Source organism: Lycium barbarum, chromosome 5 (assembly GCF_019175385.1).
Source record: "Lycium barbarum isolate Lr01 chromosome 5, ASM1917538v2, whole genome shotgun sequence".
Lineage (NCBI taxonomy): Eukaryota > Viridiplantae > Streptophyta > Magnoliopsida > Solanales > Solanaceae > Lycium > Lycium barbarum.
In genome coordinates this window covers 10,184,777-10,198,460 of record NC_083341.1, presented here as the reverse complement: position 1 = coordinate 10,198,460, position 13,684 = coordinate 10,184,777, and the positions used below count along the sequence as shown (strand labels likewise).

Genomic DNA, 13,684 nt, shown 5'->3' with positions numbered 1-13,684 from the left:
CTCAATCTTTCAAAGATATGTCGTTCAATTCTTTGCCAGTTATAAATTCACGTATCAAAGCAAGCAATTCCACTTAGATGATTGAGGTAGAAGAACTCTTGGCGTGTTTAAGGCACAAAGTCGAGCGCTTGGTGCGTATGCCTCACAAAACCAAACGACAAACGTGAGACTTAAGGCATTTTTAAGAACTCCGCCCCGGTGTGCCCCGAGGCAAGTCCAAGAAAAGCCTTTTAAAACACTGGTTACATTTAAAAGTTAACATGATGGAGTAAAAAATTTAACTTAGGACACGCTTGGCCATAAGAATTATTCACTTTTTTCCGGAATATTTTCACTTTTTTGAAAAATTAGTGTTTGGCCATGAAAATTCCAAATACAACTTGAAGTAGTATTTGAAATTTTAAAAACAACTAAAACCTTTTTTTTCGCAACCAAACCTTGTTGAAAAAGTACATTTCAACAACAAAATATTATTTTCACATACTATGGCAAACACAACTCTAACTTCAAAAATTTCAAAAAAAGTGAATTATATTTTGATTTCTATGGCCAAACGCCTACTTAATTATGTATTTTGTATTTACGTGATTTCATTGTCATGCTAGATTTCATAATAACTAACTAGACAAGTTTTTCAGCCAACCAGTCAGGATGGCCGAGTGGTCTAAGGCGCCAGACTCAAGTTCTGGTCCTCGTGAGAGGGCGTGGGTTCAAATCCCACTTCTGACAACATAAACTGTTTTCTTTTTTGTTTGTTACCTATTGTAGATTGCTTGCTTAGTTTAGGCACGAACTGTAATGCTGGAAGTTCTATAAAAAATTATCCCATTTCATGTTAGTTTCCTTTTTGTCATGTTAGTTTCCTTTTTGTCTTCTACTTCTATACTTGCATTGTCTTGTTGGGAAAATTTACCACTCAACACATTTTCTTTTGTAGGTCCAAGTCTCCAAGATGCAATTGATCTCCTTTAGCTTTGGATTTCATGAAGCATATAATGAACAAAATTTCAGCACATTCAGGTAGTTGCAGTGGGTGCTGTTCTTATTGTCTTTTACCTCCACTTTTGCTTTTTGCTACTAATTGTGTGAACATTTCAGCTCCTAAATATGGAACTTTATAATGGTATACAGTATACTGACCATACTTTAGTTTCATCTTTTAGCGTGTCGCGGAAAAACACATATCAGAGGGCCGTAGGGGTCTTTTAACCGTTAATAAAATGAAGAAAACTGGTCTAATTAGCATTTTGCAATAGTATCTTCAACTGAAGAATTCATTCAGCCAACACTTCTCTTTCAAATTCCTCTTCAACTTCATTCCTAAAGGTGTTTAAAGCCACTAGTTTATTGAGAATATAAAAAATTGCCTGACGGCTTGTAATTGTTTATCATGTTCTGTAATGGACCTGTTTTATGATTTTCGTCAAGCGCTGCAGTGAAACTATTTATGCATTACTGCTGATCAACTTTTTAACAATCAAGATGAGAAAGAAAAAAATCATAATGTAAAGCTTGAGAAGATCTAATTCCGTGTATCCAGTAAAAAAGACAAGCAAATACAATTCATAAGCCATTAAAATCTAAAACTGCATATCTATTTAGATGATTAAGGTTGACATGCCATCCGTTCCATTGGTATGGGAGATAATATACACGAAGATCATGCCGTTCTATAACCTACTTTGCTTCCATCGAGCAGAAGGTCTAACATGTTAAGCCTATACAAATGAAATTTTACTCCACATGCTCCAAGAAAATGTCAGAGTCATTTGAAGTGATTCAGTCGATGACACACATATGAACATCAACTATCCGAGCAGATTCTTCCAAGCACTGGTTTATTGAACAAATTGGCGCAGTTGAATGACCATTGCGGTTATGTCATCCGCGGATCCTCTCGTTACTGCCAAATCAACAAGCTTTTTGCAAGCAGATAAAAGCTGGTTATCAACACCTACACAGAAAGGTCTAAGTAGATCCACAGCTTCCTGATTACTTACCTGAAAAATTATACAAAAGAAAATTTAGCCTCCTAATTTACATTATAAACTTGAAAACTTGGAAAATTTCACAGCTTCAGACGACACGTGTTTGTACTACAGTTGAAATGAGATAAAAAAAAAAAGTGTGTGTTGGTTACCTTTTCCCAAAGACCGTCAGATGCCAGGATCAAGAATTCACATTCTGGTTCAATCGTCAATATTTTCGTCTCTGGTTCAGCCACCACCCATCTCTTAAGACGGGAATCTCCTAATCCTCTTGACACAGCAAGAGATCCTTGAATTCTCCACACACCCCGGACACAATCTACATAGCCACCGAGGCGTTGAATTCTTTCCATTTCATCTTGCCTCGAAGGCTTATGATCAACCGTGAGTGCCTCTGCTACTCCTCCTCTACTCATAACAGCACGACAATCACCAGCATTTGACACAATAAGTTCTCCATTCTGTACAAGTGCTGTCACACAACAACTCCCTCCATTTGCATTTAGCTTTAGAAACTCCGCGTCTGTAGTGAGGTAACCCTTTCTGACTGCTTCTTCCGGTCCCTCTTCACTCTTCGACGCCACTTCAGTTATAACATTCCTGCCTAAATTTTTTACTGCGAATTCTGCAGCTTTTGCTCCACCATGTCCATCAAATACACCAAAAAAGGCCTGAAATAAGGGGAAATAACACTCAGCATTAGAATATATCTATCTAATTCAATAACTTCCTATCACTTTCTGTAAGTCATCACACCAGTTCATTAAACTCTCATTATATATGCTTATTATACGCTATAAGGCAGAATCGTATCGATTTGTTTAATGAAGTTGAACGTCTATGAGGTTAATTTCAATTAATTCGAGTAGTTTAACAGCTCAATCATACAAATTATGTCAAACCATTTATATGACTTATTCGTAAAATCGCGCTTGTTTGATGTGGGAGTTAGTAATACACCAAAATCTTCTTCACATAGTATAGAAGTATCAAACAAATCATCGTCAACAATAACTACTCCACATCAATTCTGTTATGTTTGGAATTTGACCCCTTTCATTTCAAGCAAGCAAATACCCTGTATCTATCTTTAGAAAAAATTCCCAACCCAATTTTGGAATCCTCAATTGAAGATTGATATACCCGTCAATAGATTTAAGTTATCCTTCAAAAGTCCAAAAATTAAGGATATAATGGTCAAAAACACTAAACTATTAACCTTTTCACAAGTTTCACACCCAACTATCAGCTATTCTTTTTTCTTACCTGAACTATCACCACACCTAGTTGAGTAGATTGTGATAATTCAGGTAGGAAATATTGAGGTATGTTTTAATACTTATCTAAACTCGATGTATTTTAATATATAAATGGTGATAATTCAAATAGAAAAAGGAAAAACTGGCAGTTGATGTGTGGTTTTGATCATTAACTCAAAATTAAGAGATAGATAAAAATTTCTGGCAAATAATACCTGTTTAGAGCCGTTCTTAGCATCATCAACTATAGCTGAATACCGATCTTCCATATCACCTCTTTTTTTCCCTCTTTTACAATACACAGAGTATCCTTCTTCTTCAACTTCAACTTCATCCAACCTACTCTCTTCCCTTGGTGTTTCATCAACGTGTCCCAAACCTAACGACACAGTCGGAATCATAATATTCGCTGGCCTTTTTCTCTTCAAAATCAATGATGACGACGACGATGATGATGACGTGGAACAAGTCAACGGCTCCTCATCTTCTCTTACATGTCTGTTGTAGCAAGTCAACGGTGATTGTATTTGTATAGATGATGGTTTATAGTAAAATGGTGAAACTGGTTTTGGTGTATGTGAATGTGATGGTGAGAATATAGGAGAGCTTGTTATTGCTATTGCACAAGGCATTTTCGGTTCTTGCTCTTTGTTTTTTTGGTTCTTGATTTTTATTTTAGGTTTGATATGCAGGTTTTAGTTTGGTGTACGTAAAATTTGGAAGCGATGGGGTATTTATATTGACGTTGTTTGAATGTGTTTGGTTCTTACTTGAGTGAATGAGTCACCAACGCGCCATGCAAGTGTGGTGCAAAACAAACAAAAAAGACGAACTTGTTGAAGAAATATCTACTAGTGTGAATTGGATTTTCATAAGTACACCGTGAATGAAGAAGTTTTTGTTTGAGCTATTTCTTGATCTTTTCTTTGTGTTGTTGAAGATTTCAGCTTTTTCACGTGTTTAATAGTTCAAAACCTCAAAAACACAAATACTTAGCTTTTAAGTTAACAATAGATATTTGGAATAACAACCCAAACAAATAATTTTTGTAAAAACAATCTCCCTTTCTCTTTTCCATTTGCCTATGTAATGAGAAATAGTTTTAAAGTTATATTTTTCTTCAAAAACTTAAATCTGCAAATTTAGTTTTTTGAAACTCCAAAACATACTCCAAGTAATGAATTTCTTAATAGTTGATATTTCTTGGGTATTTGGTCTAGAAATTTAGGTTCCGGAGAACAATTCCGACTATAATAAAAAGAAGAAGAAATCAAATAAGTTGAATGCTAATTTTTGTTCACATTCAAAAAAAAGTTATTCATAATTGACAAAGAAATCAAGGAAAAGTTATCATTCTTTAAATTCCTTTCACTTGTATGTAAACGAAAAAAGAATTGTCATTCTTGAAAGCAACTCTGGTTAATTTGTGAAAGCTTCTAGTAGTATGAGAAAGGTACAAATTATAAAGAGGATAATGGGCAAAAAATGGACAAAATTCAGTAGCAATTAGGTTATACGCATTTTTTGTGAGAGTGGGGGAACGCCCATTTGGCAGTCAGCTAGTCTTCAATGGAAAAATTTGTTCATACCAAATGGTATTAAATGGTCAAACACGTTTAGTTGTTTTTGGCTGTGGATGGCTGGCTGCTTTCTAGTTTCCACTACTTTCCTTTCAATTTTTGCATCATAATATACAATAATTATTATAACACAAAATTGACACTACTCTTACTCGTTACCTAGTATAGTTAGTACTGAACTGGCGCTTAGTTGTATGACTCGGTGTTTGCTTCTTCCTTGGAATTTCCTTTTTCTTTCGGCCAACTATGCCTAAGATGCTTCGTCATTTATTGGTATCCAATATTTATATCAAATTATATTAAATACAGCAATAGTTAAATCATTATAAGGTAAGAATATATTAATTGATCATAATTTGTGCGTGTAACACGTATCGTGTATCAACTGATTTGATATAAAGACATGGTACATATATATAAATTTTTACTGTCCCAACATCACCTGCTAAAACCCCAACTAATTAAGAATATATTTCATTTTTTGAAAAATAGTAATCATCTAATACTCGGAAATTTACTGTCACGATTAATCTAAATTCACGTGAGTTTAGGCTAGATACCCGGTAAAAGCAAATGCGCTCTTTACTAGAGAGTTTTTTATTTTCAGAATTCGAATCTAAAATTTTCGATTATAAATAAAGAGATCTTATCTATCGCCTCACCCCCTTTAATGGTAGAATATATTTCCTTCATATCATCACATGTGATATATCTCTTTCTCAGCTTGTCTAAATTAAAGTTTGACTTATGTAATTGGAAGTAACATTTCTGTTTTACGCAGAGCGACATATTTATTGGGATCACACTTGATCCAAAGTTTACTTTTTTATTAGAAGAGAAAAAAGAAATGGCAAGTAAAAATTATTTACTCCACATTGAAAAATGAAAAAATGTACATCTCTTCCACATTAACCGTGTAAGTTCCGGGTGTAAATCATTCATGAGCTACTCTATCACTTAAATTTTAAATATATTCTTCATATGGTACTAGAGCAACATTTATAACCTCGTTTCTTCAAATAGTTCTCTATCTATTGTTCTGAATTTCTCCCTGTCTACTTGAATCGAGTCGCTCTAGGCTCCTCTCTCATATAGTCTATCGAGATATCAATTTTGCCTCGAAGCCGTTTCTTAGCATGTTAAGCCACTCTCGATATTTCGAGTTCACTTTTTAACTTTTGATGAACCACCTCAACTTCTAAAACTTTATGTCCAAAAGATCAAACAAAAGAAAATCAATGTCGCTCTAGACTCCTCTCTCTCATATAGTCTATCTAGATATTAATTTTGTCTCAATACGCCTCTCAGCATGTTAAGTCACTCTCGATATTTCAAATTCACTTTTTAACTTTTGATGAATCACCCAACTTCTAAAATTTTATGTCCAAAAGAAACAAAAAGATCAATTTAGGCAGAAATCATAAATTCGATTATACGTGTGGGAGGGTACGGTGTTAATAAAATAATTTGTTTGTATCTCATTAATTAGTTATAAGAGTTCCCAGACAAGTATAATTACTTCTAAACTATTCGGCTCAATACCTTAATTAACTGACCAGTCATTTGAAAAAAAGAAGAATAAAAACTGAGCGGTCATTATATTTCTTTTCTTTTTGAATAGGTTTGATGGTGGTCAAATTGAGGAGTTGCAACAAATGATTATCCAAGGAAATACTTTTCCTTTTTCTATATATAATATAATATTAATCTGATTCAGTCATTGAGAAGGTTGAATCTCGTTGGACTGAGCTAAGTCATAGTACAACACCTTTTAGTAAGTACTAGTAATAAATAAATTAAAGTTTCAAATATGTAGGGCTTCTACATGCAGATAGTAGTACTTTGTCTAATTATGAACACTTCTGTATAAGATGGATTCAAAATTCAAGATATTCATTCAAATTTCAATCTAAATTCACGTGAGTTTTGGCCCAAAAGCCTGGTAAAGGCACATGCGCTTCTTATTAGAGAGTTTTTTATTTTCAGGATTCGAATCTAAAATTTTCAATCATAAATAAAGAGATTTTATCTATATCCTCACCCCCCTTTAGTGGTAGAATATATTTGCTTCATATCATCACATGTGATATATCTCTTTCTTAGCTTGTCTAAATTAAAGTTTGACATATGTAATTGAAAGTAACATTAGAGCGACATATTTGTTGGGATCACACTTGATTCAAAGTTTACTCTTTTATTAGAAGAGAAAAAAGAAATGACAAGTAAAATTATATACTCCATATTGAAAAATGAAAATATGTATATCTCTTCCACCGTAACCGTGTAAGTTTCAGGTGTAAATCATTCATGAACTACTTTAAATTTTAAATATATTCTTTCATATGGTATTAGAGCAACATTTGTAACCTCATTTCTTCAATAGTTCTCTATCTATTGTTTTGAATTTCTCCCTGTCTACTTGACTCATCGAGTCACTCTAGGCTATTCTCTCGTACAGTCTATCGAGATATCAATTTTGTCTCAAACACGTTTCTTAGCATGTTAAGCCACTCTCGATATTTCAAGTTCACTGTTTAACTTTCGATGAACCACCCCAACTTCTAAAATTTTATGTCCAAAAGAAAAAAAAATCAATTTATCCATAAATCATAAATTCGATTATACGTGTGGGTGGGTGTAAATAATATGTTTGTGTCACATTAGTTATAAGAGTTCTCAGACAAGTATAATACTTCTAAACTCTTTTTCGCTCACTACCTTCATTAACTGATCAGTCATTTTTTTCAAAAAAAGGAAAAAAATTGATCGGTCATTATATTTCTTTTCTTTTTGAATGGGTTTGATGGCGGTCAATTTGAGGAGTTGCAATAAATGATCATCCTAGGAAATTCTACTTTTCATTTTTTTATATATAATCTGATTCTGTCATTGAGAAGGTTGAATTTCGTTGGACTGAACTAAGTCATAGTACCACACCTTTTAGTAATAAATCATGTTTCAAATATGTGGGGCTTCTACATGCAAATAATAGTACTTTGTCTAATTATGAACACTTCTGTATAAGATGGATTCAAAATTCAAAATCTTCATTCAGATTTTAACAGCAAATTCATTTGCCCTTAAATGAGGAAATAGTCTCAAGTACTGCTGCTGTTTTTTGTCTTTTATTTTTCTTTTCTTTTGATTTATTTATTTTTTCTTGGGGGTACTTTTTTTTGGGGTGGGGGCATTCAAGAAGCTAAGGATGACCACAGCCACGCATTGCGTATACAGTCTGATGAAATATTCATACCAGCCATTTTATTTTGACCGACTCACCATAGTAAAATTCTAGAAGTTCTTTTTTATAGATAAACCTATTTATTTTGCGCCAAAGTATTTGGTTAGTGTTTTTTATTAATAATCTTGTGTTCTTTGTTTTTTTTTTTTTTCCTTTTTTTTGGTCGAATGTTGTGTTCTTTTTGCTAAAAGATGTATCACATCTTCATGAATTTTCTGTCAAGTAAAATCGGAACGTTGCTTACTTGCTTAAATATAATTATTTTGACCTTGGCATGCTATATCTTTGTAATTATCTACCTCTCTGTGTGTGTGTATATTCCAATAAATATTTTGAACACTTTAACCAGTCTTAAGAGTACTCTTTTCATTAAGTGAAGAAAACTAATTAAGCTATTTCTTTTATTTTGATCTTGGTGTGTTATTTCTTTATCGATTATATTTCTCCCTTTATGTTTCAATAATAATTATTTTGAACACTTTTAGTACTGGTAACATCAATACAAGAACTTAATGGTTTTTCAATCACCAAAAAAAAAAAAAACCTTAATGATTCCCCTCCCCCCCCCCCCGTCTCCGAATTACGTAACATCAATATCAGAACCCCGTATTGTGCACAGTCCTAAACACAGATGAAAAAGTTGAAAAGGGAATAGATACGTTTGCATTAATAATTGTAAATTTACTCTTCCAAATATACTAAGCAAATAGCAGAAGGCACAACATTTTAAAGTTCGGGCATGTGATGTCATATCAAAATTAATTATTGGGCCCACTGTAAGGCAAATGAGATATGGGCCCTTAAAGGGCTAAAGTGTCCTTACATTAAAAGAAAAATAAAGTAGCAACAATAGCATCTTATATGAATCAATGAGGAAACGAATCCAGCTGACATCACCAAACTACCTCGCCAGCAAGCAGGCATGTTGACGATTAATAATAAAGTAAAATAATATCTAATTGGAGAAGAAATATTATCGCTATGCCATTGTGCTTAATGAGTTGAGGAATTGTTAATTGTTTGAATTAACCATCATAGACACTATTGCAATAAAATTAAGACACGTTTATTTTTTTCTAAAAAAAAAAAAAAGGAGAAACAAAAAGAAGGGGGCAATTGACACGATAATTTGGAAGAGATTCCCCAAGATGCACATGGTTATTAATTAAGGACTAAAAGCATTACAACTGTTATTAAGATGGTTGACCAAATTTTATAGTATGTAAAACTATAAATTGAAGTTTTCTTATCTTAATCTATATATAATATAAAGTTAGGAATAAAAAAGGTGATGTGACACCTCTCTTAGGCCTCCATTGATATTTATCTTTTATTTTATTTTTTTGGCATTTCTTATTTAATTAACTCAATTTACCAAATAAAATAATCAATATTCCATCTGCTATCATAATAAAGACTCCATATTAAATAGCAATTAGGTTATATATTTCACATTCCATAACAGTTTTCCCTAATTAATCACTATATTTCTAACGGTTTTTTACGTTTATTAATCCCTTACAATTGCACTGATAATTAATCCTTAATTATGCCTCTTAATATTCTTTGCACTATATATATAGATTGGAAGTGATTCTTTGTACTTACTCTAATTTGCATGCTCCAACATGTTTTCCGTAGTTTTTTTTGACAAGGTTATTGAAAATGAAGAGTTGAAGTTGATCTTCCTATCATATATAATGAGGTAATTTCCAAAGATACAATCTCAGGTATACCTATTAACAAGAACCTTTCTATTTATTGAACCTTCAAATTTGTCATTAGAACAAGCCTTCAAATTTGTCATTAGAACAAGCCTTTTCCTGTGTATCAAGTGTTTTATGTTCTTTCGCTGAACATTTTATGTTACTTTCTCTGTCCTAAAATATTTCTCATTGTTGCGCTTTTCGAGAGTTAAGTCATATGAACTTTAAATATTTTTTGAGATGTATTTTTTCATTATATTATATAAGACAATACAACTTATAGTATTTTTCGACCTATTTTGCACCCTCTCTTTTTTTTGTTGATTTTGTTAATTATTCTCTATCATACAATGATAGTAATTAGTTGATCAACGAAAAGAAGATAATGGAAGGAAGGCAAAAGGTGGGGTTATATAAAATTCAGGGCTGTAACATCAACTTATTTCATTCATCTTGATCCCTAGGTTTAGCTATGAGTTTATTGTAGTAGTTTAATACTAAGCGAAATCTGAAAGAGTCGACGTCATCTAAAAAGGCATCTATACATGTATGCCTCTTTAGCAATTTCAATGGACGCTGCTTTGCTTGAAGATTTAAAGAGTGATACTAATTTGATAATTGTATCTATATTCTCTTATAGTTATTCTATTTTTAACTTTTTCATCACTCAATAGTATAAATTGGAAATAACTCTACAAACTCACACACAAAAAAGAAGAAGACAGAATTAAGTATGAAGACGAAAGAAAAAAAATAAAATCATTTTGATAAGCTCCTGCACGTATAATAATTACGTATTTGCAGCTCCAATGATTTTTTCTTTTCTGAAGTGGAAATTTAAATGATGGGAGAGGGGAGGCGCTAAAGAAATAGAGCGACACAGATATGAATTTAGTGTTTATTACCTCCGAAGTTCGAAACAAACTAATAAAGAATAAGTGCTTTAAAAATCCACATTCCATAATATGAATATAATATTTCTTATTGTTGCTTAGATGACTAAATTTGCTTTGTAGACTTATAAATTGGTTCTTGAATATGCATACATCTTACTTTTGAGTATTTCAAAATAGTTGAAAAAAACAAGTCGAGATTGAATAGTTCAACTCATGGTACAAATATTATTCGGTCATGTTATTTTGCAAAATATAAAAATCGATTGAAATATGTAGGTGGATTTCGCCGAAGAAGAGTGGTTCAACTCCTAAAATCACTTAGTGTTTTCCTGTGTAAGTGTTGCCTGAAGAAAAAGACGAAGACATATGTATTGTAAGTGGTAATAACCTCACTTACAAAATGTGGTGAAATTTCTTATATGTAAATATTCTCAAAAAGTGAACTAAATCCGACTCAAATGAAAGTTTAATTATATATATGAATTTGAAATATTTATAATTTCACGAACACATTATAATAAAGAAAGACAATTGTTTATAAGTTCAATCATCAATATAATTTTTCATGTCCGTGCTAATTTCACGAACACATTATAATAAAGAACACACATTATAATTATTTAGAAGTTCAATAATCAATACATTTTCTCCTATCGCGCGAAGCGCGGACAAATTTTTTAGTTTTAATTTAATTGGGAAGAACGTGCTACTTTATGCATCGTGTGGCCTAAAGGGATGAAATAAATTTAAACCAACCATGTGATCAGTGACTTGTGGCATCAGAACTAATTATGTATTTTATAATTTGTAAAAGAGTTTAAGCAAAGTTTAGAGTGTACGTGTTCCATATGAGGGGAGAAATTAATTATGTCGGTGTAGCAGTTCTCCTTCCAATGATGTTTCGTTTTCTGCTAAATAATTCTTGCCACCCCAAATTATTTTGCTAGAGTTACTTATTCCTATGACAGCTAATACTTATTTTTTAAATATAAGCCATATCTGATACTTAATAATTAGAAAAATATCTTTTAAAAATGACATCAAATAAGGGAAAATAATTTTCACTTTTGGATGGGACAAGTAATTTTTCTTCGCAACTAACCCTTTGTTAATTTTATAAAAGTTCTTTACAGATATTTAAATGTTATTATCAATATATATTTAGTACTCAAAGATTTCATAAAAGCACCACTTGATTTGCTACTTTTGTTTCAAATTCTTACTATTCAATGGACCACCGATTATTTTTTTTAATATATTTTCCAAAAAATAGATAAGCCATTTTTCAAAAGATACTTTTTGGGACATGGCCACCCCGAAAGTCTAATGTTATATCAAACTTCTCTTATGGAATTATACTAGGTACATATGTTGATGTCGGAATATATTTTCTCAACGTGATTTATGTGTTTTGACTGGCTATTATGTAACTTATCCAGTTAAAGATATATCATGCTGTACTGATTTATTGCTAATACTCAAACTCAATGTAGTTCTGTTGCAATGCGTGTGGGGTATATTTTTTTCTGTCCTTTCCAATTTCTGTTTTCTTTTTCTTTTAAGTAAAAGATTCCACTATTTGGAGAAAAAGAAGCTGTAATGCAAAAGAATTAGGTCAAGGCTAACATAAGTCACTCTTACCAAATTAACTATCTCAAGTACTAACAACGGAAAAGGTCCAAAAATACCTCTGACCTATTGAAAAAGGCTCATAAATGCCCTCCTTCCATCTTTTGGTCTAAAAATACCCTTAAGGTTTGTTTTTGGCTCAAATATACCCCTCAAACTAACAAAGTTAAAGTTAACTCTTTTAAAAAGCCAAATGACATTTTGTGATTGGACACATATATTATTTAATTTAAAAATTAAAAAATATGAACAAAACTGATTTTTTTTTGCATTTCGTGAATAAAAAAACGAAATAGGAAATTATAATTTTTTTTTGCATTTCGTGTATTGAAAAATGAAATAGGATAAAAAAATTAATTTTGTTCATATAAAAACAAAATTGGAAAATATATTTTGTCCAATTTTCCAATTTCGTTTTTATATGAACGAAAATATATTTTTTTTATCCTATTTCGTGTTTTAATACACGAAATGCAAAAAAAAAATTATAATTTCCTATTTCGTTTTTTTATTCACGAAATGCAAAAAAAAAACATATTTCGTTGATTAATTCACGAAATGCAAAAAAAAATAAAAACAGTTTCATTCATATTTTTAAATTTTTTAGTTTTTAATTTTTAAGTTTCCACACAATTTTTTTTTAAAAAATATGTAAATTACGGAATTTTATTATTGGCAATTTTTTTTTTAAATCTGGAATTTTAAATTACTGGAAATTTATTATTGGCAATTTTTTTTTTTAAATTTGGATTTTTTTTTAAATTACGGAAATTTATTATTGGCAATTTTTTTTTTTTTAAATTTGGATTTTTTTTTAAATTACGGAATTTTATTATTGACCAATTACAAATTGCCATTTGGCTTTTTAAAAGAGTTAATTTTAACTTGTTAGTTTGAGGGGTATATTTGAGCCAAAAACAAACCTTAAGGGTATTTTTAGACCTAAAAGGTGGATGGAAGGGTACTTTTAGACCAAAAGATGGAAGGAGGGTATTTATGAGTCTTTTTTCAATAGGTCAGAGGTATTTTTGGACCTTTTCCGTACTAACAATGCATTGATTTCATATACGTTCACCAAATTTGATTTACTTAATTAAATTACAAAATCAAATCGTCACAACAAAATTATTAAATTTTATCTATTAAACAATTATAATTTTTTATCACATCAAGTTAATTAATTAGACAATGAATTTTTAAAAAATCAATTGACTAGTAAATTTAAAAACATTCAATTCATAAAGTTAAAATCTTTTTTGCTGAAATCTATCTCTAAAATCCAGATAAGGAAAACCTTTTTGTACTTGTATGATTCAGCTAAGCTTCTCCGTGACAGCGTGTAAATAAATTGTCACCTTGCTGCCACGTGTCATTCCCATTGATGA

General features: G+C 31.3%; 1 protein-coding gene and 1 non-coding gene across 2 annotated transcripts; one reads left to right on the top strand and one right to left on the bottom strand.

The window, feature by feature from the left end:
- The first annotated feature begins 645 nt into the window (after positions 1 to 645).
- Positions 646 to 729, top strand: TRNAL-CAA (transfer RNA leucine (anticodon CAA)). The gene has a single exon. It is a non-coding gene; the product is annotated as a tRNA-Leu (tRNA).
- A 777-nt stretch (positions 730 to 1,506) lies between these two features.
- LOC132640403 (putative protein phosphatase 2C 53) lies at positions 1,507 to 3,971 on the bottom strand. The gene is made up of 3 exons (XM_060356988.1): positions 3,463 to 3,971; positions 2,141 to 2,659; positions 1,507 to 2,000 (listed from the first exon to the last, which is right to left on the bottom strand). Exons 1-3 carry the CDS (start codon positions 3,877 to 3,879, stop codon positions 1,839 to 1,841), a joined length of 1,098 nt encoding a protein of 365 aa, XP_060212971.1. The 5' UTR covers positions 3,880 to 3,971; the 3' UTR covers positions 1,507 to 1,838.
- Between the last annotated feature and the right edge of the window lie 9,713 nt (positions 3,972 to 13,684).